The 23,627-nt window shown below is 44.8% G+C and overlaps 1 protein-coding gene across 8 annotated transcripts in view; it reads right to left on the bottom strand.

The window, feature by feature from the left end:
- Positions 1-16,743, bottom strand: part of LOC138161828 (paired mesoderm homeobox protein 2-like) — a 69,889-nt gene extending 53,146 nt beyond the window's left edge. The window contains exons 1-5 of one of the 8 annotated variants that reach the window (XM_069088797.1): positions 16,506-16,743; positions 15,031-15,115; positions 10,874-10,991; positions 10,670-10,783; positions 7,458-7,564 (exon numbers count right to left, since the gene is read on the bottom strand). In XM_069088797.1, coding sequence (XP_068944898.1) covers positions 7,458-7,474 — 17 coding nt within the window. In that variant the 5' untranslated portion in view covers positions 7,475-7,564; positions 10,670-10,783; positions 10,874-10,991; positions 15,031-15,115; positions 16,506-16,743. The remainder of the gene's footprint in view (positions 1-7,457; positions 7,565-10,669; positions 10,784-10,873; positions 10,992-15,030; positions 15,116-16,505) is intronic. The other 7 variants (XM_069088798.1, XM_069088796.1, XM_069088803.1 and 4 more) reach the window with 7 other exon arrangements.
- Between the last annotated feature and the right edge of the window lie 6,884 nt (positions 16,744-23,627).

The raw sequence follows: 23,627 nt of genomic DNA, 5'->3' as shown, positions 1-23,627 counted from the left end.
GCTTCGTCCGACCCAGCAGCCCCCACGGCCTAGCTTCTCCACGTGGCCCCGCTCTGCTCACTGGAAGCGCAGGGGCATCCGTGGGCTCGCAGCACCCACAGAAACAGCAGCTGGGTCCCCGCGATGTCCCCCGGACCCATTCCCACAGCACCACGTAAGCGCATCCCGCCATCGCCTAATCTCTGGAGCGCCCTGGCCCTGGCTGAGGCTGCGGATTAGAGGGGGGCTGCCGGGATTCGGCCCCACAGGGACAGGCGGGTGCCAAGCGGCCCTGCCCCACCCCCGTGCCCGGGAAGACCGGCGGCCGGCAGGCAGAGCCAAGCACTCCACTCTCTTTGGCTGTTTCGTGTTTTTCTCTCATGATTTCTCGGACTGAGGTGAAAATGTGTTTAACAGGAACATACGTGTGAAGCCCACATCAGATGGCAGGCTGTCACGGGGCAGGACAAAGGAGGGAAGGGCAGAAAACTTAAAACTTATGGAAGTGAGCATTAAAAAGCAAAAATAAAGCAATCGATGGGGGCGGGGAAAGTGGGGCTCAATCTCTCCGAGATGAAGCGACGAAAGAATGGAAATGTGCCCCTGACTTCGCCCCCACTGCCAGCTTTCACAAAGCAAGAAAAGGCTTAAAAGCAACCCAAAGCGATGACGAAAATGGCGTCTCTTCGCCCCCAACGAGTTCCCGAAGCGTCGGGCCGCGCAGCGTTTTGACGCAGCCTGCGCATGACGCCATCACCGTGCGCCAGTTCTAGCATTTTCTCCGCCGGCTGCCCGGAAGCTCTTTGCACGCATGCGCCATGCGCGGCCTGGGGCAAAGGGACGTGCCTCACGATTGGCTTTAGCTCAGTCGGATGTCGCCAGGCTGGGCCATACCGCATAGCGTCAGAAGAGAGGTAACGGATGGGACGTGCCGCCGCCAAGCCCTGCAGCGCCACGTAGCGGAAAGGAGGAACAGACATCGAGGCGCCGCTCGCCAGAAGATGCCGAGCTCTGGCTCGGGGTGGCAGCAGAGAGGACGGGAGGACGGGGTGGGGCCGCCGCCCAAGCCGCCATCATGCAGCGGCTGGGTCCTGGTGCTGCCCACAAAGCGCCTTCACGGCACCGAAAGTGGGACTTTCATTTACGAAAACTCGCTATCAGCCTTTTGCGGCCCCGCTGCCGCCCCCAGTGGGCTGTGTGTGTGAGCCCTCCGCGCCTGCCGCCATCCCCATGGGTGCCCGGACGCCCCCAGCATGGCGGGCGCGGGAGGACAAAGGGCTCGCTGCTCGGGCTCCTTACGGCGCCTCTCCTCGTGACGCCACGGGGCGGAATCACACGGCCCAGACTTATCCGCCTGCTTTTCTTTGTTCGGCGGAGGCACACGCCGGAGAAAACCCGACAGACAAGGCGGCCCCACCCCGGCGCCCCCCGAGCGCATCTGGCCGGGTCTCGGAAGCGCACAGCATGGCCAGCCCATTGTCCCCGGGCGCTGCCTCCTCCCGCCATCCCCCGCAGATGCAGGGCGTGCTGCCAGCTCTGGGCACAGGGAGTGGCACGGGGGGAAGGCTGAATCATCCTGTATCTCTCCCAACCTCAAAGCCACCAGCTATGGAAGACGGTAGAAGGAGATCAAGGATGGGTGGGAATTCAGTGCGTGCACGCTGTGTAGGGAAGGGTCGGCCTCTCCTTTTCCACGCACGGGCCATAGGGTGAAAAACGCGAATAAACTGTCTCAACAGGGGAGAGAGACTGTGCCCATATCATAGTGAGTTCTCATGTTTGACTAGATTCAGGGCTTCTTAACTTGGGGATCTCCCAATTTTCTTCCTTAATTTTTTTTGTCAAGACAGTTGGGGTTCAGTGACTTGCCCAGAGTCACACTGCCAGTAAGCGTGAAGCTCTGAGACTGGATTTGAATTGAGGTCCTGACTCCAGGGCCAGTGCTCTATCCACTGTGCCACCTAGCTGCCCCCTACTTAAGATTTTTATGACTATTTCAACATAACTGGTTTCCTTTGTAATCCTTTACACATTTAAAAACCATTCTGAGAAGAGATTCATAGGCTTACCAGACTGCCCTCTCTGGCAGGGCAGTACACAAAAAAGGTTAAGAACTTCTGGACCAGAGCAGAGCATGTGAAAGAGAGTAAAAGAAGGAATTCATATTTTACTTTAGTGGGCACTGGGTAGTCACTGAAAGGGTTTGTGAAGAAGAAAGAACTGATAAAAACAATTTCTACATGGGGTACAAATGTGCCCAGTGGGTGGAGTGAGGACAGCTGGCAAGGCAAAGAAATGTTAGAATGATAAATAGTCCACACAGGTGTCCTTGAGGGCCTGGGAGTGGTGAGTTTGGAGTAGATGAAAAAAACAAACTGGTTTTAAGAACTGTCTGGATATGAGATGAGAGACAGAAAAAAATCAAAGCTGACACAAGGCTTCAAACATGGAAGATGAGGTGAGTTATAATAGTCAACCACCAATGAAATCAAGAGGACCAATTTTTCAGAAAAGATACTGAGCTTGTCTTTTTGTGATGATCAAGAATCGGAAATTGAGGGGATTCCCATCAACTCGGGAATGGCTGAACAAGTTGTGGAATATGAATGTAACAGCAGAATGTGCTCTAAGAAAGAGGAGCAGGCAGATTTCAGAGAGACTTAAATGAACTGAGCATTGTGCACAGTGACAGGGTACTGTTCAGTGATGAACCATGATCAACTTAGCTCTTCTCAGCAATACAGTGACCTAAGACAATCCAGAGGACTCACAGTGGAAAATACTTTACATACCCAGAGAAAGAATTTGATGACATATGAATGTAGACTAAAACATACTGTATTTGTTCTTTTTCATGGATTTTTCCTTTTGTTCTGTTTTTTCTTTCACAACATGACTAATGTAGAAATATGATGTACATAATTGCACACGTATCACCTATATCAGATTGCTTGTCTTCTTGAGAAAAGGGAAGAGGAGGGAGGGAAAAAATTTGGAACTCAAAATCTTTCCAAAAAATGAATGTTGAAAATTGTCTTTACGTGTAATTGGAAAAAATAAAATACTATTAATTTTTTTTTTTTAAGAAAAAGAAAAATTGTTAATGCAGGTGTGGCCTAATGGAGCTGACTTAGAGATTCTTTTTGGGGGGGGGGCTTCTTGGGGGGGGCAAGGGAGGGCAATTGGGGTTAAGTGACTTGCCCAAGGTCATACAGCTGGTAAGTGTTAAATGTCTGAGGTCAGATTTGAACTCAGGCCCTCCTTGACTCCAAGGCTGGTGCTCTATTCACTGTGCCACTTAGCTGCCCCTTAGAGATCCTCTTTGCAAGCAGAGTTCCATAAAGATGGAGAAATTACAAAAGATTTACTTTTGCGTCAGTCAGATCAGCTGAGATGACTGTCCTTTGTCTCTTTTTTAAGAGGCTAATATGAAATGTTGCATTTACTGGGCCCCTTGTAGATGAGTTCCCTTTGTAGACAGTTCTCCAATGGGAGTCTGCAAGGGAGATGAAATTTCCGAGAGATGAGTTTGTCAATGTCCTGCCCCTGCCCAACACCACACCCAGCATACTCCTGCCTTCCAAGCAGCGTGTTTCAGAAGGATTCCCATCCAGCTGAAGAGTCAGGGGCAGAGTCTATTATGGGCTAGGGCAAAGGGAAATGAAATCCTTTCCCAGAGGGAGCTTTGAGTTTGACGCTTAGAATATGGGCTTGATAAAGAAGTAATCGATCCATCACCAATCTAGAAAGATACAGGTAAACCTGCTGTAAATCTAGCCTCAAGCAGGGTAAGGGTCCTTCAATACCACTTTCCCAGCTGGATAAATGTTTGACATTGAGGGTCAGGCTACTATTATACCAGGAGATATACCCCAGTTACCACAAAGGTTTTCAAGAAACAGACCATCAAGGGAAAGGGCATCAGGAACCTGTAGAAGCCAGAACACATCCAGTTCTTTTGGTAACCTCAATGCCAGCTTTTGTGGGGGGTCAAATAGAAAAGCCTGGAGTTGCTTGAACCATCCTGTGAAGTGTAAAACATGTCTTATTGCAGTGAAGGCCCAGCTGATTATAGAACATAACTTCTTAGTGGTCCCAAACAGCAGTGTTTTGTCATCTTCACGAGCTCTCATATTCAGGAACAAGGGCAGCAGATAATGAGAATAATCCAAGGTTTGGCAAGGCACAATCAGCAAGAGGACAAGAGGCAAAGGGATCTAAGAGTGGAGAAGAGTGTGGAGGTGAACTGTTTACTAGGATAAAGAAGGGAGGGCGTACAGACAGGTTAGGCATAATGGTATAGGAAAGAACTGAGGGGCTGCAGGGATTGAAAGTCACAGTAAGAATGACAAGCCATTAGGGAATAATGTAAAGCAGGAGGAAAAGATGAATGATAAAAGAATGATCACATAGAGAAATTGTGGAGCTTCTCAACATGGATCTGGAACCATTACAGGTGATGGCAAGATCAAGGGCATGACAATCTGTGTACAAGGGAGATGGAGGGAGTGGTGGTGGCAGGGTTTGGAAGTGGTGTGGGGATCAAAAACGATCCCAACTCCCCCACTATGACCAATGAGTTGGGAGCTATGAGTGAAAGTGCAACTATTCCTGAAAAGGGGGGCTGTGCTTGCAGCAGCCCCAGGAGCAGGGCAAGTCTAAATGAGTGCAAGATGACATAAGGAGAAAGGAAACGATTTAAGATCAAAGTACAATTGTTAATGGGGCAGCTACGTGGCACAGTGCATAAAAGAGGACCTGAGTTCAAATCCGGTCTGTGTGACCCTGGGCAAGTCACTTAACCCTGTCTGCCTCAGTTGCTCATTTGTAAATGAGCTGGAGAAGAAACACAGGATACAGAAGGCTTTTACCATTAAATGGATACAGTGCATTCAAAATCACACTCACCTAGGTCACTCAAACATTAGTGCCCTTTACAAGCAATTGTTACTTTGCCAGTGACCAAAGACTCCAGCCCAAGCTCGGATACCCTGCTTCTCCACTAGAACAACACATCTTGCCTATGAAGACCTGGCTCTTAAGAAATGCTATTTTTCCTGGTTTACTGATGACTCTGCCCACCAGAAGATTTCAAGGGACATCAATCTGGCAACAGAAGATACCATGAGGAATGGAGGAGAAGGGGAGTCCTCGATAGGACTGAGAGGGTCAACTCCTCCCACCAGACTAAGCTTCAAGCTGTGTGCCTGGTTTATGGAAGAGCCTTGTTAAGGGAAAGGCTGGATAAGATCAGATCGCCATCTGGAATGGTTTCTTGGCAATGGCCATAAGTTTGACCAAGTGATCTGGGGCCTGAAGAAAACAGAACTGGGCAATCAAAGGTCCTCCCCTTTGGGGTCAGGACCAATGGAAGAATTCTGTCAATGTCTCCCAATACACAGTTGTTTACAGTACCTGTCATTACCCCATCAGAGACATTACATTTTCCTCTGCTGAATTAAACAAAGTGAAGCCACTACAAGAATGGCAGGAGTGGACATGTGAATAGATGATTATCTGGACATGAAGTCATGATGCCAGTGCTGGGTATGGGAACATATGACTCTAAGAATAAGGCAGGAAGCAGATACTCAAATGGGGCTCCTCATTCCAGTAAGAGATCCCACGTATTCCATAAGGTCCTCAACCTATGCCCAACAGAAAAATGGCTCTCTTGCCTCATTTCAGGACAAGAGGCCAGTCCCTGCTCATCAAAAGCCTAGTCATCATGCCCCTGACACCAGCATCATGGGTCCCACCCGCCAGAAGAGATGCCCAAGATAAATCAGTGCCACCTTAAGAAGAATTTTCTAGGCCAGCATCTTCTCAGCTCCAGCTTCCAGGAAGATCTACTGGATAAGGATGAACTACTTTTGGTCTGAGTTCCAGATGGCCTTCTCCAACCCTCCCTTCTCCTGTTTCCAATACATTCACCTGGTCCTTAAAGTCCCTGTCTCCTCAGATGGCTCCATACCCCATCAAGAAGAAAAAACTCAGATCCCTGTCAACTGGAAAATGTCCTTTCCTTTAGGATTATTCAAACAACTCCTCATAAAGGGTTTGAGGGTCCAAGAGATGATATTGTTGGGAGATGCTCTGCTTTCTAAAAGGACAGGGGGAGGTGAAACTGCCATTACATAAATACAGTGAATATTTCTGGAAGAAAAGTGATCACCTGGATAATTTAGTAATCCTGAGTACCTGGATCAAGATAAGGAAGAAAGCTTACCCAGCCCATAACAGAAGGAGAAAGCCCCTCAGCAGAGAGCTCTAAATGGACAGAGATCATGTTCTGTTCTCCCTCCCATGCAGTTCTGTCAGCTGGGAGACCAAGGAATACTGAGGCCATGATAGTACAGGGTAAATGGAGGCAACAAGGTGGCACAAATGAGTGCTGGGCATCTCAGACACTTACAAGCTGTGTCCTTGCGCAAGTCATTTAATGTCTGTCTGCCTCAGTTTCTTTAACTGTAAAATGAAGATATAAATAGCATCTGCTTCTCAGGGTTGTTATGAAAATCAAACGAGATAGTATTTGTAAAGCACAGCACAGTGTCTGACATAACAGGTGCTACATAAATGCTATCATCATCATCATCATGCATCAGTACCAGCACTCCAATGGGCTGCACTGCCACAGGGGCATGACCGACATAAGAACCGGTAATTCTGCTGGCGCATCACCACTGGTGCTGTGGCCCTGATGCCACCTTGTGCTGTCCATCATCACCATTTTACATCAGGAGACTTCTGTGACGACACAGAGCTGTCACCATCAGTCAGATGGACCAAATCACTGACATTTAAGGCCAGGTCCAGACAAAGGGGAAAGGAAAAACCCAGGATTTCTGTTCTTTGGTCTCCTCTCTATATCTAGTCACTCCTTCAGAAAGGCACTGAATTTTTAAGATTTAGGTTTCGCTATCTTTCTGTTTTTGTGTTATTCCCCTCCTCCAGTGCTGCCTATTACCAGCTTCTCACAAGGTTAGGGTTGTCCAGCAAAGGCACCCTAAAATCAATTAAATGGTGACAAGGCCCTAAAGTTCTTCTAGAGGCATGAAATGTGGTAGAAGCAATATCTATGCCAGGGTCCCCCACCATGCAGACTAGGCTAGTTCCTTCCCTAACAAGTAGGGAAGATGTCACCAAGACTTGACTGGTCCAGGGCCCTAAGGCTCAAGTTGTGACACTATTCCTGGTCACCTAAGGCATGCCATTTATACTAAGCAAATGTCCCGAAGTCACATAAGTTTCTACATCCTGTCCTGCTGATTGGGTTCATCTCTGTGTGAAGATAAGGGACAACCACATCTATTCGAGTCCTCCATTTTTACTGAGTATCCTCTCTGTATAATGACTAAATTAATCTTCTGTCAACAACGTAATGTTTGAATGTCTTATTTTATTCCAATCTTGAACCTGAATTTACAGACCAGCTTGTTCCAGGCCTGTCATACTAAAAACCAAAAATAACTTACCTTTCAAAGCTCAGCATAATCCTACAGGTTAAAAATAAAATAGATCTTTAACAGAATAGAGGATTTTCAAGGATTCCTAATGAAAAGACAAGATCTGAGCAGAATCTCTGAAAAACAAACACACAAGAAAAGAGAAACCTAAAAAGGTAAATACATGTAAACCACGGGAAAAGCTTAAATTATAATGAAGCGCTGACATTCTAACAGTGGGAAAAGTGACGAGGGTCCCTTCAGAATACCTCTCAATTTTAGTGTGACACAAGAATAGAGAAAAGGAAAAATAAGGCCTGTGGGTGGGTTGGCTCCATAGCACTGGTTTTAAGGGAGGGGAAAGGAGATATATTAAAGATAAATGAAGGAGGCAATGCTTGCTATTTCTCATAACTGGGAGACATGAGGAAGGAAAATAAACATGGAGTAAGGGATAGGGAAAGAAGCCATCTCATGAATCTGATTCTTCTCCAAACTGGGCAAAGCAGAGTTGAACAAACAAAAACATATTTTGGTGTAAAAATATAGTAAACAGGGAAATAGGCAAGGAAATAAAAGGGGAAATTTAATTTCAGAGGGAGGGTTGAAAATGGGAAGGGAATAGTCATAAGCAAAAGAAATTTTAATCTTAGTAGATTATAAAGAGTGATGAAAATTTTAAAAAATATATATGAACCAGTGATAAGGATCTGGACTAGGTACAGAAATGAAGGGCAGGGGAGTGTAATCAGATAACTATATATTGCAAAAATTTATCATAGTCCTTTTCTTTTGCCACATTTTTTGTTGTAAAGGGTTAGAAAAGTAAAGAAAGGAAAAAAAGTGTGGAATGGTGGAAAAGTTATTAAATCATAACCATTAATACGAAATGTTATGAAATCACACAAAAATGAATAGTAGCAAAATAGTTTAGAAAGCAGAATCTAATAATATATTGTTTACAAGAAACATATTTGAAAAATGAAGATTCACAGACAGTTCAATAAGTAGCTGAAGCAAAGCCTGTTACATTTCAGATGAGCTCAAAAAGCAGGAGAAACAATCATAATCTCAGACAAAGCATGTTTTAAAAATAGACACAACTAAGAGACATAAAGAAGCAAATTATGTTACGCTTAAAGGCACCACAGGCAATGAACTAACATCAATGTGGCTTGAAATCAGGGAGACCCGAGTTCAAAACCTGCAAAAGGCACTTACAAACGGGCTAAGTCACTTAGCCTCACTTTCCTCATCTCTAAAATGAAGGGGTTTAATTCAATGGCCTTTAAGGTCCCTTCCAGCTACAAATCTATAAACCTGTGATCCTATATATGCATCAAATGACATTATCTAAACACAAAGAAAAGGTCTGTCAATTTATAGAGAGAAACAGAGAGTAATCTCAATGTACCTCTTTCAGATCTGGACTAATAAAAGGGGGAAAAAATGAACAAGAAGGAAGGTAAAGGCCTGAACACAATTTTAGAAAAGTTAGACATGATAGTTTTCAGGCAATTACTGGATAGGATTGGAAAGGAATTATTCTCAGCTGGGTATGGCAGCTTTGCCAAAATTGACCATTTGATGCAGCTAATGGCACAGTAGAGAGAGCTGGACTTGGGAGTCTGGAAAACCTGAGTTCAAATTCAGCCTCAGACACTTATACTAGTTGTGTGATCCTGGATAAGTCACTTAACCTGTCTTTGGCCTCAGTTTCTTCAGCTTTAAAATGGTAATACTAACTGTGCCTACTTCTTATGGTTATTGTGAAAATCAGATGAAGTAATATTTGTAGCAGAGTCTGCTACATAGCAGATGCTGTATGAATGCTTATTCACTCCCCTTCCCTATTTATTAGAACAGTAAAAACCTTACAAACAAATGCAGAAGAGCAGGAACTGTTAACTACGTCTTTTACTGATAATCCAATAAAAATTATATTTAATAAAGAACTCTGGAAGGAAGGATTAAAAATATCTGAAGACAGTTAAAACCCTAAAAATTCCTGGGCCTATGACCAAGCACACAAATAACAGAAAATTTCATCAAAGAAAATGACAATGACACAATACACCACATCTGCTTCCATACTATGTAAAAATGAGAGCCCACATCCCAGGCACAGTTTAAGAATCCCTGAGCTACTTTTTCCTTTTTATCTCTGTATGCCTAAGTATAACATCCTTTCTAGAACACAGTAACTACCTGAAAAATACTCAAGGAACTGAAAGGAGTCACATTGTTACCCTTGTCACGTTATAAGGAAGGAAAGGATCACTTCATCTTACTAAAGACCAAGGCATTGCTCTCAAATACAGATATGAATGCTCAGACCAACAATGTTTCCCGTCTCAGTTTTTATTAAATCTGCTACAAGCCAATAAATCCCCTTTAAGCATCAAATTGTTCTGCCTAAGGGGTAGAGATAAGTACTCATGGGCTCGTGGCCCTGTGAACATCTTCTAAAACAAGCACCTTTAAGTGGTCAAAGCATAGGGACACAGTTGTTAAAGGAAGAATTCCTATTAGCCACCATATGAGAGAGTGCTTTAAATCATTAGTAATAGGCATACAGTTCAAAATAATTGTGAGGAAAGTGGCAAAGATGGTATCAAATGAAAAGAGTCAATGTCAGATGGGCTGTGGGAAATCAGCCCCCTAACACCTGTGGGTGGAGATCTGTATTGGTACAGTCACTTTGGAAAGCGTTTTGGAATTCCACAGAAGGAGTAACTGAATTGTCTATAATCTTTGACTCAGGAATCCCATCTCTTAGCACATGCCCCAGGAAAGTAACAGATACCAAAATAAACATAGCAACCTATTCTGTGGTACCCAAAAATGGAAGCAAAACAGGTGCACATCAAATGGAAAATGGCTAAACACACTATGTGGCACATGGCTCTAATGGAATTATTACTGTCATGAGAAAAGATGACAATGAAAAAGTCAAAGACACATATGAACATATGCAGAGAGAAGCAGAACTAGAAAAACATGCGCAATGACAACAATATAAGAACTGCTATCCCTTCCACATCACGACTTTCCCCATCACTGTTCCAATATGCCGCAGGTTGGCGTAAGAAATTAAGTGAATTTGGGGGGGGGGAGATTTGGGGAAGTCACAGACTACATGTGACAGCCAGCAGACAACACAGAAAAAGTTTATAAACTCAGAAATGCATAAAATACATATATAATATGATATGATATCAACATATTTTATCTTTTAATACCATAATAATTCGGACTTCTTCTCTGGTACGAAGGGAGGGCCAAAAAATTTTACGTGGATTTTCCAGATTGCAGGGACGCCACATCCCCTAAGCCCCTCGATGTGGGAGTAATAACTGTAGAAAGAACAAAAAACAACCTCAACAAACTGCCACAAAGTTAGAATGCCTAGCTTGCCTCACAAAGCAAGAAAGTTTAGCTCTCACCCTTAAATGCAGAGGTGGGGAAATCTGGCTGTCCAGAATTGCACATGCAGATGCACAGCTCAGGCACTGGCTACTTTTCTGTTGTTCAGTTCCGTCATGGATGACCCTTCATAACTTCCTTTTTTTTTTTTGGTGGGGAGAGGGAGAGGGAAGGTTTCCTTCTTTTCTTTCTTTGCTTCATTGCCTCTAGTCGCCCACGTATCACATGTATTTTAAGACCCTGCCACTGCCCAACACGTCACTAATGCCTTTAAAAGAACTGATGTCTGGCTTCACCAACTTTTCCTCTTCCTTGTTCTCCTCCATTATTACTTTCCTGGCCTCTCCCATTTTCAAAATGAGGGAACTAAGCCTCAGAAGGCTGGGGGATCTCCCTAAGACTGTACACTAGTCAAAGGCAGGATGCAAAAAGCAAAGGTGCTGGAGTTTAAAAGAAAAAAAAAGTCTTGGCATACAAGGAATCTGAAGGCAATTGGGGGCATGAAGCAGACAAGCAGATAAATCAACACAAGGTGATCTGAGGGGAAAGAGAGCAGTTACGAGGGAGGGAAAGAAGAAAGGTTTTGCCAAAGAGACAGGATGTGGCCTGTGCCTAGAATGAAGAGGGAAGGGTAAGGAGGAACTCCGTTTTAGAAAGAAGGGAAAGCCAATGAGGAGAGAAACAGAGTGGAAGGATTATAAAGGTTAAGAGGACCCATCAGGGTTGAATATTTATAACTGGGAGTCATTGGTCTAGAGATGATAGTGGACAGAGGACAGGACCTAGGGCGGAGCCTGGAGCAAGAAGAAAGTAGCATCACAAAAACCAATGGGGGGGAGGGGTGTGAGGAGGGGCAGGGAAAAACTCCAGGAGAGGAAGGAGTATTTAGGAGGAGGTGGTAGTGCCAACTCTGCCAAAACTCTACAGAGAGACTGGGATGACCACTGAGAAAGAGTCATTGCATTTAGCAGGGAAGATCACTGGTGCCCTGCAAAGGGCAGCTTCAGATAAGTCACAGTGCCTTCTCTTTGGGGCTGGAGCTACCCAGTCGGCACTGGACCTGCCCTTTCTCTCCCCTCCCCGCTATCTTGTCTCTGCTCCAGCATTCCCCATTTGTGGTCCTAGTAGAACTGCTTCCATTTCTCTCTCTTGTCTCTCTCTCTCTCTCCCCCCATTATTTTCCACTTCTAAATAATACACAATTTGGCAATATATCCCCCAGGCAGGATGTGCTTATTAAATGTCTCCTACAGGCCAGGTAGGGTGGCACACACTTGTAATTCCTGCTACCAGGGAACAGGAGGCTGCCGGATCTCTCAAGCTCCAGAGTTCTGCGCTTCAGTGGGCTAAGCCAATGAACAGATCAAGTGTCCAAATTAAATTCAGCTTTAATGAGCCCATGAGAGCAGACAGAGAGCCCACCAGGTTGCCTAAGGAGACAAATCAGCTCAGGTCAGAGACTGAAGAGGTCAAAGCCCCTAGGCCAATCAGAGTAGGACCAGGCCCTTGAGTGGTCTCTGGACTTCCAGTCTGAGAAGAGATAGGAAGATCTACTCTTTTTAAAAAAAAGTCTACCCCATGCAAAGGCCTGAGCTAAGCAAAAAGGGAAATAAAAAAAATTTAAGAAGACATGGTCCTTATGTTCATGGAGCTCACATCAGGTAGAAAGCTATACCAAAAGATATGGGGGGAGTGCATAAAAGAGGCAGAAGCCAAATGGGATGTAAGAAGCAAAAAGAGGAATCTCATTACTGCATGCAGGACATGAATAGGGGAAGGTAAAGAAAGAAGCAGTTTGGTTTTTTTTTTTTGCTTTTTGGAGGACAATTGGGGTTAAGTGACTTGCCCAAGGGCACACGCCTAGTTTGTGTGTGTGTGTGTGTGTGTGTGTGTGTGTGTGTGTTAAGTGTCTGAGGCCACATTTGAACTCAGGTCTTCCAGACTCCAAGGCCAGTACTCTACTCACTGCGCCACCTAGCCACCCCAAGAAGCATTTATATTGTGGCTACCATGTGTTGGTACTGTGCTAAGAGCTCTTACAAATATTAACTAACTTGAGTAATGAGGACAGGTGTCCTGGGCAGTTCAGCTGTGCCTTATAGGATTTCAGCAGGGAGCTACAGGGGGCAGAGGTTATTGTAATACCAGGGAAAACCGCATGAGCTGGAGGGAACATTCATGAGGGAGGCATTTATCCAACTCATGATTCTACTACCCTGGGCCACATGCAGCCTGTACCCTCCTGTGTGGGCCAGAACCAGATTAAAATCTAACTGGTAAATATTTTTAAAAATAAAGAAAAATACAGTAAGACAGATTTTACATTTTTACATTTAAAACGAAGTCAATATGTAACCGCAGGGATTATACATAGTTCAGTGGTCCTCATTACTATTAATTTGACCCCCCTGTTCTAAACCATGGGCACAAGGAGGAAAATTCTCTTAGATTAGAGAAGGCAGGGAGGGGAGAGGAGGGGAGGGGGGATGAAGTCAAATTGCAGAGGGTCTTGAAAGCTCAAGAAAGGAATGTGAATTGTAATGCACAGGTGAATAGGGATTCACTCAAGGGTCTTCCACAAACAAATGATTTCATTGATCGTCTGCTTGAGGAAGCTGAATCTGGTAACAACTGGACCACTGGATGGAAGGAGGAATGGGCAGACACAATGGGGAAAGGGAACATGAAAGGCAGGTAGGAGGCTGCTGTAGTCATCTAAGGGGCTCCCCAGAGAGCACAATGAGCACTGAGACTGGTGAGGAGAAGCCCTACTAAGGTCAACGATGCCCACCTGCTCCAGGCTACACAGAACTGGCTATTTGGGACTTGGTCATTTTTTAACTCTCCATAGAGACCCAGCACATTCCCCACTTTCACTATTCTTTATGTCAAATGGTCACCTCCAATTCTACCAAGGCATGCTCTTCTACTGGACTTTTAAAGCCCACAGCATCCTTTTCTTCACCTTTTTTCTTTCACTGCATCGTTAATGCACTAAATCTGATTTTCAGCACAGTCCTATAGAAGACTCCTTGAGTTTACCATCACTGAAAGGCCATGTCCACCTTCATCTCAACCTAAGCCCTAAAATTTAGCCTTTCACACCTCTCTCCACATGTAGCATTTGTTTTCCATGCCCAGGTCCAAGATTTCTTCACTATTAAGGCAGGAATTAGTCACTTGAGAATGGTGTTCATGACGCACTACAATGGATACCCATCCCAATTAGTCCCATAATGCTTCCCTAACATGACCTGTCTTCCATAGGAGAGTATGGCTGGGGAACTATTCAACAGTTCTTCCCCAACTACCCAAATGTACTTTCTTCAGGAATTCTTCATTTCTCATCTGAACCCATATCAACATCTTTTTCACCTGTACTTCTAAAAACTCGAATGTCTGAACCTGTTCATTTTGGTTCTTTTAAAAACAATGCTAGAAAATGCATCATTAATACACATAAAATAGTTGGTCTTGCCTCAAGGAAACTGAAATTTCCATAAGTTGGACTGTCAATTATATGTCTTTTGAATTCACAGCACCAAGCTCAGTACTCAGCACATAGCAGTATTACATTCCTGGGCAATTTAACTAATTGGGGTCAGAGGAAAGAGACACTACTGTCTTCCTCCTGAGATTATCTCCATCTATCCTGTATACATCTTATTTAGAGGCTGCCTCAAGGTTTGCAAAGTGCTTTGGAAATATTATCTCATTTGATCTTCACAACACCCTGGCAGGATCCCCATTTTACAGATGAGAAACTGAGGCAGGTGAAGGTTTTTGCTCAAGGTCCCACAGCTACTAAGTGTCTGAGGCTAGATGTGAACTCAGGTCTTCCTGCCACTAGGTCCAGCTTTCCACCCACTACACCACCTAGTTGCCTCAATTGTTTCCATGTTATCTCCCCCACTAGAGTGTGAACTCTGTGAGGGCAGGAACCTGAGTTTGCCCTTTTGTGTGCCCCGGTGATTAGCCCAGTGCCTGGCACACAGGAAGCACTGAATTCATGCTTATTCACTCGACACCAACAATTCCTGGGAAGCATTCCTCAAGAAGTGAGGACTGCACCAATCACAATGGACCCAGTTTCCTAAGTTCTGGCATATGGACCAGAAGTACCTCCAAACTCTGAGAATCTAGGTATCATTTCAACAAAGAAGAAAATCCCACTAACCTGGCACCTGGCTGTTGGGATCACAGGGACCATTCTCTCCTGAATGCTTCCCTCTTGGGGAAGAGCAGAATCCTCAGAGGCAGAGCTGGGAAGCAGAGAGGAAGGATGAGAGGACAGCATTTCCTTGGTCCCCGAGAAAACAAACCCCCCACCTCCAGAAAGGGCCTGAGGTTAGAAGAAAAAGATGGCACAACCCTTGCTCCCCTGCTCCCAGGAGAACGGAAATGGGCCAGTCTTTGCTGCATAACTAGAGGGCCTCCTGAGAACAAATAAATAGCATTTCCTTCAAACTCCCCCCACCACCATAGATATAACTGGCAAACCTCACACTTCTACGGTAGAGGAGGTTATAGGGTAAAAGCCTGAGGGCTCAAAGGGAATCTCAGAGATTAACTCATCTCAGGTTGTACAAAGATATTGAAACCCAGAGAATCTGCAAGGTTTGTACCATGTCTAAGTAGTAAATGGCACAGACAAGATTCACAACTGAGCTCCCTAAATCCAGAGTTCTTACCAACGAATGCCCCAGGCAGCACAAGTGAGAAGTTCTACACCCCTAGTCCCCAGGATGAGAGACAAGGGTTAAGAGCTTTGCTATCCAAGGGAAATGAAGGCACCACACAAGTCCCTGCAGGGGAACCACAGACAACCAACACCCCCCTCTCCTCCCCTTCCTTTGACTTTAAATCCTGGGGTCCCAGTCTAGCCCAAGGTAGCAGCAGGGATGGACACCACAAGGCCTGCAAAGGACTGATTCAATGAGTGAATGAATGAATGAATAAATGAATGGATGAATGCCACTGAACGCCCTCTCTCCCCTAAGCTTAGGCTCAGAGGCTGGGTGCAGGCCTGTCACCACGTTCATCCCAGGAGTTTCAGCTCCAGGAAGAATCCTCCCAATCCATAGGGCTCTAACTCTGGAATATGGAGTCCAAAGAGGAGGCAGACACCCTGACCAGCCTGGAAAGGGCAGAAAGGGGAGGGGAGGGGAGGAGAAGGAGAAAAAGGGCGGGGGAAGGGAGGGAGGGAGAGCGAGACAGAGAGAGGAGAGGAGGGAGGGGGAGAAAGAAGAAAAGGGGGAGGCGGGAGGGAGTTAAGAGGGAAAGGGAGAAAGGATGGAGGGGGGGAGGGGAAGGAGACGGAGGGGCAGGGGGAGGGGAATGAGGAGAAGGGAAGGGGGAAGGAGCGGGGAGGGAAAGGGGAGATAAAAGAAAGAAAAGATGGGGGAGGGAAGAGAAGGGAAGGAGGGACCGGAGAAAGGGGAAGGGTGAAAAAGGGAGAGCCAGAAAGGAGAGAAGGGGGGGCAGGGGGGCGCAGAGGGGAGAAAGAAAAAGAGGAGGGGGGAAGGAGAGAGGGAGCAAGGCTGCGAGGAGGCAGAGGAGGGAAGGGAGGAGGACGAAGGGGGAGAACGGGAGCCGGCCCGGGCAGCGCCAGGGGCGCGGGGAGGGTCGGGGGGCTGAGGCGGCCTCTCTCACCAGACGAGGAAAAGAGGACAACGAGGAAGCGGAAGTCCCCCTCGGGTGGCCTGGGCCCCTGCTCGACATTTCCGGCCCTCCCCCAGTCCTCGTTAGTGACAGTTTCCATGGCAACTGACTGAGAGCGGTCCAGGGGCTGAAAAGGGAGGCATCGTCACGGGCAGTGCCTTCTGGGAAAAGTAGTCCGGCCGCCGGCGGCAGCGCCTGCGCCTGCGCAAGAGGGGCGAGCGCCTGGGGTCCAGGCTGTGCCTACGTGGTGTAGGATACAAAGAAGCACTCCCTCCTCCCCTCCCGGCTCCGTGCGCCGCACCTCCCCCATCCTTCCCATCCCCCACCTCTCTGTACAGCCTCAGGGTGGTTTTTCCCAGACTCTGGCAGACTTGCCTTTGTCTGCCTGATGCTTCTGCTGCCCTGCAGGGCCCTGCAGGTGGTCCCTAGGACCCCCGGGCTTCTGTGAGGAACACTGGTGCAGCCTTAAGGAACTATTATTGTTCTGAAGGGCTTAGCCCCGTGCATGGACGCAGGCACTCAATCCATGGGAGCAGTGTCTGTGGCCAGTTTAAGTGGGAAGCCAGCATTTATTAAGCACCACAGGTGTGCAGGCAGTCTGCAGAGCCCCTGGAATACAAAAATGACGATACCAGCAGCCCCTGGGCTCCCGGCCTGAGAGGCTGGGATGTGGGGGGCCTCCCAGGGCCGACCTTGGGCCCCCCAGGGCGGCTGCTGTGACACCCCAAAAACCCAACAGGCGGGGTCCTGCTCAATGAATTCTACTCAAGCCTTCTCTCAGCCAAATAAAGCAAAGTTTATTAGAGAATCACCTCAATGGGCAGACTCTTAAGGAGCCCATGTCTGGGACGCCCTTATCGACAGGAGGGCCAGAACTATCTGACACAGAAGGAGGCTGGGCTGCATTGATTCTCTGCCCATCATGGAGCCAAGACGGAGCTTACACATAGAGTGTGGGAGGGTCTGGGGGTCCTAGAGGAGGGTCCTGAGGAGGATCTTGGGGCCACTGAGCTCAAACTCCAGGGATGGAATTAAGGGTGGGAAGTAGCTGAAGGCTCCCTGGAGATGACCAACGGTGGAGGGCAAGGCTAGTTTAAGGGTCACAGATTTGGGCCTAGGAAAATGAAAGGCTTATGGCCTCAGGCAAATGCCTCATGAAGTGGGAAGATTCAGAGTTCAAGGGGCCTCCCAGAGCCTGTACCCCATCCCTCCCTCAAACAAATAGGACCCAAAGGGTCTCAGCTTCTGAAAGTGCTTCCTGCTGGCAAGGGGCATAGAGGTGTCCCTGCATCTCTGGGTCCCGTTAAAGGTGTCAGACTTCACATTCGAGGGGTCAGACTGGATCGTGACTGATGCCAAGTCCAGTGGGCTGGAGAATTTGGATTCAGTTGGAGACTGATATAGCCTGAGTGGTCATCTGGAAGTTGATAGCTCTGACCCTGGAGGAGACAAACCTGGCAAGGAGGTGAAGCAAATGAAGACCAGACAGGCACAAAAAAAAGTATAAAGGACAATTTCCCTGGAATAAAAGACAATTTTCCTGGTTGGGATTAAAGATGACTATGGCAAGGCCAAAAAAAGGCATATTTGATAGGGGAGGTTTTTGCTGTCAGATATCCCCTTCCTTCCAAAATTGCTAGATGGACATGTAGCACTCAGAAAGTACTAGCAGTCACAAGAGTCTAACTGTTTTCAAAAACAGATAACTGGTCTAGGGTCAAAGTCTGGGATCAGGTCCTGAGGAGTGTATTAGGACTGCCAAAGCCTGTCCTCTCCTTTCATCAACATAGAGAGTGAAAGGTTTTTCTAGGTTGGGTAAAAGCAATGCTAGAGTGGTGGTCAACTTTCAAGGTCTCAAATCCTTAGCCTGATCACGGCTCCTCTCTACAGGGAATGAGTCCAGGCTTGGAGTAGCAATTAAAGGTTGCATTCCCTCCCAGGCCTTGGGCTTAATTAGGTATGGACAGAGATGGGGGGCACATTAGGATCTAGGAGTCAGAACAATGGCTGGAGTGGCAAAAGTAGCTCACCCAGGAATTCCCTGATCCCAAAAACCTGGCTCAACTATATCCCACACTTCTGGGGGAACATGGGGAGATCTGGGAGGCTTAACTAGAGAAAACTGGCTTCCCAATTTCACCAACAGGTCCCTTCCCAACAAGGAGACAGGATAAGAGGAGAGCATAAGGAAGGAGTGTTCAAACAACAGATCCTCAAGTAGGCAGGGGACTGGGCATGTCTGGAGACATCCCTTAGTTTCCCCTTTGATGCCGCTGACCTGATTCCTTGTCCTGTTTGGTGAAAATAGAAGGGAAAGGAGATATTAAATTGATGGTTCTGAAAAGTCAGGGCCGGGTGCCAGTCCTAGACCGCCCTGATGGGGATTCTCAAGAAGAATTAGTGGAAGAGGTCTTGCAGCAATGGTGTGAGGAGTCTTCAAGTTGTAAAAAATAAGCGGGGGGATTTTGAGGAATGATTTTTCAGAAGTGAAGCCTCCTCAGAAGGGTTAATAGTTTTTGTATTATTGAAACACAGTTTACTCCCTTACAGAATAACATCTATAGTTAGCCATGCTTTGCAACACAACCTAAACTGTGCACTCTTGCAAACTCCCACCTTTTCTAGTCCTTTGTTCTTTGTTGCTAGGAAAGATTCAGGAGAATAGATTATGCCCCCGAAGCCCAGTCAATGGGATAAGGGGAAGGGGGTTATCGAGGGAGGGGCTCAAGTTAGGGTATAAAAGGACTTTATTTTCTGGAATCAATTTGTACTTCCCTAGCCAGGAGTCATTAGAGCTACAAGGCAGGGTGCCCTTTCTTATGGGAAAGCAATAAACTCATTTCTGCTTTCAGGTATCTAAGTGTTGGTATTGATTTTTTGGTAGTGGTCTCTGTCCCACACAAAGCCATTGCTGATCATCAGTGATCAGCCAGTCAACACGTTGCTACCTTGATGTGATAAAATCCTTTTAATTCTCTTTGTCCTGAGTTTTGCCTTATTAGTCAGGGTGAAAACCCAAATAAAGAATTTTCCTTTCAGCATATGTTTAAAATGTGTGTGAGCGTTGTCAAGGTTGTTTGAATAAGAAATGTTGGTAAGAATGGAAAAATACAACTTTCTTAAGTTATGAATTACAAAATTAATTTTCTTCAGATTCTGAAAAGTGAAGAGTAAGTAGGCAGAAAAGAAAAGAGAGTAAGTCTGATTTAATTTGGAAAACTGGGTTGAGTTGATCTTTGTAGACAAAATAACAGATACTGATTATTAATTGGGCAGTCAGGCCCAATAAACTATCAACAGGGCTGAGAGAAGAACCCAGAACTCTTTCCTGTGCTTCAACAGGAGCCTCCTAAAAGTTTTGTAATTACTAAAAACATATTAATGGATTTTTAAAGTGATTTGTCCCACAAACTTCTTCAAATACTGGGAGTAGGAATACCGTGTTTCCCCGATAATAAGATCTATCCCGAAAATAAGCCCTCCCCTTACTGTGTAAGATTCCTCTAAAATAAGCCCTCCCCCGAAAATAAGCCCTATTGAGATTGCTACTGTAGTGAAGGTGATCCCCTGCGCTACATGCTACATTACGGTACCCTCTGTATGCACCGTCCCCACCATGAAACACACGCCGCGCTCCGAGCTGCATCCAATCAGAGCTGCAGCAGTGAGCGTGTCATCCTGTTCTTCCCCAGTGATTTGCTTATTGAATAAAGGTACATTTTTTTGTTCACATTTACCTGTTTATTAAAATTGCTGTCAATGTTCATTAAAATAAGCCCTCCCCTGAAAATAAGCCCTCTGGTGTTTTTCTGTCCAAAAAATTTAATAAGACAGTGTCTTATTATCGGGGAAACACAGTAGGCAGTGCAGATTTCTATCTCTGTTCAAGAGAGAAAGATGTTGGTAGCTCTGTGATCTAGAGAACACCTGAATTGTAACTAATCTAGGAACAGAGTATAATTGTGATAGGTAAATGAATGAAGACAATCACCTGGCTTGAAATCACCTATACAGCTTGGAAAAGTAAAATTGTAGCAAGTGATTGGGTTTAACAATATGTGCCAACATTATGAAGGAAATACTCAGTGGATTGAAAATATTGGGATATGGCTGAAATGTAGGTTTCAGTAAGCAAAGGAAAGTTGTGTAGTCTGAATAAAGGGTTTTGAAGATTTGGAGAGAGAAAAATAGGAAAGGTTTGAAGGAAGAATATGAAAGGTAAGAGATTTGGGTTTTTAAACCACGAGAGAGACACAAAAATGAAAAGGTTCAAGCCTGTTGAGAAGGTTTGAGGAAGCTGGCCTTTGTTTCTGTGAAAAGCTTGTGAACTACAGTAGTAACAGAAATTGCAGCTTGATTTGAAAGCCAATAGCGGAAGATAGAAAGGGCTAGGAGAAAACCGATACGCAGGGGGTTCTTTCTGAGATTGCAGAACCCAGATTTAAACTAAATTACAAAATATTCTTAAGCGTGATAATTGGGGTAGATTACAGCTGCTTTTAAAATCTTTGGTAGTGGATTGGCTGGGAATAGTGAGCCCCATAATATGAAATGCTTGGAATAAATAGCCCTTGTATAAAATATAATAGTGAATCATTGAAATCATAAATCGAGATTCTGTATATTTCATTTGGAAAATACTTGATTTCCCAGTATTACATTTCCTTTTAAATATTAAGTTTCTCACCTGGCTGACTCTAAGCCTGACTGTGACATTTTCTCAGTACAATTGGTTACCTATATGACTCTTGCCTTGGATTAACATGAGGTTAGGGAAGCATGTTTTCTTTAATATAGCCATGTCCCTATTTACCTTTTATGGTAAATTTCTATAATTGTGGCAGGTGATCGGTATGCACACAATATTAAATCTCTAGCTAATAGGCTAATATTGGAGTACACCTGAGCCATTGTAATAAGATGCAGGTGTATGATACCTGAAATATTGGGCCTACAATTGTAGTCCTTCCTACATCCTAAACAGCTAAGTAGATCAATACTTGGTTGGGCTAGTCATCTGTTACTAGTTATATCTTCCTATATAAGATAAGAGCCTTTAACATCTTACAACAGTATAGAAATAATTAGGCGATGTAAGAATTTGTCAAAAACAAGATAGAATTGTATTATTTACTGAGGTTAATATTACATACATTTTCTGTTCTGTGTTAAAAGAATTTCAGTGGAATTTGTCATCTCAAGAGAAGTGATTTTTTATCTATCTTTTGTTACCTTAAAGAGACATCCAATTTTCCTCAAAGTTATTATTTAATATGGGATTTACACTTGTTTAGAGAGCATGCTCTAGAAGTCAAGCAAATCATACAAGAGCATGAAGAGGATTGGAGAGCAGTGGTCCATGCAGATGTAATACCTAGTTCATTTGAACATGGTTAGTAACTGAACATGTTTTACTAAAGACAAGTCATTTAATACAATCTAGAATATACCCCATCAAAGTGTTTGGTTACATTTGGAATAAAATAAGTGTCTCTCCAAGAGACACTTTGTGCTCCTGTGTAGGATTGATTCCTTAGCATACAGTTAAAGGTGAATAACTAGAGTAAATAATGAAGTAAATAGAGTGAAAATAAGAAAATTAGGTAATTATATACAAGTTGGGTTCAGAATTTTCTGATTTTTCAGTTTGAATTTGAATTTCCTAAATATGTTAGCAGAACAATTTGCTAATTTACATCACAAGGCAATTATAGGTAATAAACTGAAGTTCCATCCCTTCCTGGAACTTAAATCTGAGGTCAAGAATGAATTGATGAGGGGTGGCTAGGTGGTGCAGTGAATAGAGCACCTGCCCTGGAGTCAGGAGGAGCTGAGTTCAAATATGGCCCCAGACACTTGACACTTACTAGCTGTGTGACCTTGGGCAACTCAACCCCAATTGCCCTGCCTTCCCCCCTCCAAAAATCAAAAAAAGAAAAAAAGGAATGAATTGATGAACACCAGAAGTTAAATGATGGTGGGGTCAATGCCAATGTAAAAGGCACTTTTTTGCCTTAGCCTACTTAGCAGATATCAAGTGCATAATTAAAAGGGCCCATTCTACAAATCAGATCCTCCTAGACTCTTAGATTCTCCCTTGAACCTGTTGCTGGCAGTGCTCAAATACCTGGTTTAGATAAGTATCAGAGCATCAAGTAATATGGAAAAATGTAAATACTCTGCTATAGGGGCTCCTTATTTGATGTCATTATAACCATAAGATTTGAACAAGATCTTACCATATGAGCTGGTTATTGGCAAAGTAAACTTGAAGAAATGGTATTGAATTGTATTTTGCAAGAGATTTTAACAGAAAAGGGGATCTCTGCAAGTGACCTGAACTGGAGAAGCAGATCTGTTAAAAAGAAGTTGCTCTGAAACCCCATCTATTCCAGAAGGCCTAAAAGGAAAGATTGCCAGAGGACCAGAGGACCGCATTAAATATTCTCAGAAATTAGACTGTTGTTGATGGGCTGATGAAATGTAGAATGGGAGTCATTTACTGAGAAAAACTGCTCCCTTGTTCTTTGTAAAACCTGCCTGCTTGCTGGGGATTGCCCCTCAACAACTCCTGTATTATTTTCAATCTCTTTTCCCCTTCCCCCACACCATTAAGTATTTGTTATACCAGTTAGTGATTCATTGAAAAAGTGATGGTTACTCAGGGAATCAGAAGGGGGAAAATGATAGGAATATTGTGAATATCAAACATAATATTCTCTTCTCTGTTAAAAGGTCATACTGACAGTAAGAAAGCCCTCCCTCTTGTAAGGAAGGATGGAATTTGGTTTCCACAGAAACGATATGAAACATGCTTTGAAGCCACTGGTGGCTGATGTAAAAGAAATGCTTGTAGGGCAGTGAGGGATGTTGACCACCTGAAAATCGGGGTATCTACTACTTTTCTTTGTTCTGAGAAGGCCTTTTCTTGTATATCAAAAGAACTGCCAGGCCAGGTCTCATTCACAAAGGATGAGGATTGTGTTCATTAACCCAAAGGGGCTCTTAGATAATGGGACTTTTAGCATTCATATCCTGGGTTAGAATCTTCAAACTCACGACTTTTGTCAAATCTCTTAGCAATTGAGGAAAAATCTGAGACAAATACTGCTG

This window comes from Petaurus breviceps, unplaced genomic scaffold (assembly GCF_028583685.1).
Source record: "Petaurus breviceps papuanus isolate PSGF00001 unplaced genomic scaffold, PetGlider_PUasm1.0 185, whole genome shotgun sequence".
Taxonomy (NCBI): Eukaryota; Metazoa; Chordata; class Mammalia; order Diprotodontia; family Petauridae; genus Petaurus; species Petaurus breviceps.
This window is presented reverse-complemented; position numbering and strand designations above follow the sequence as displayed.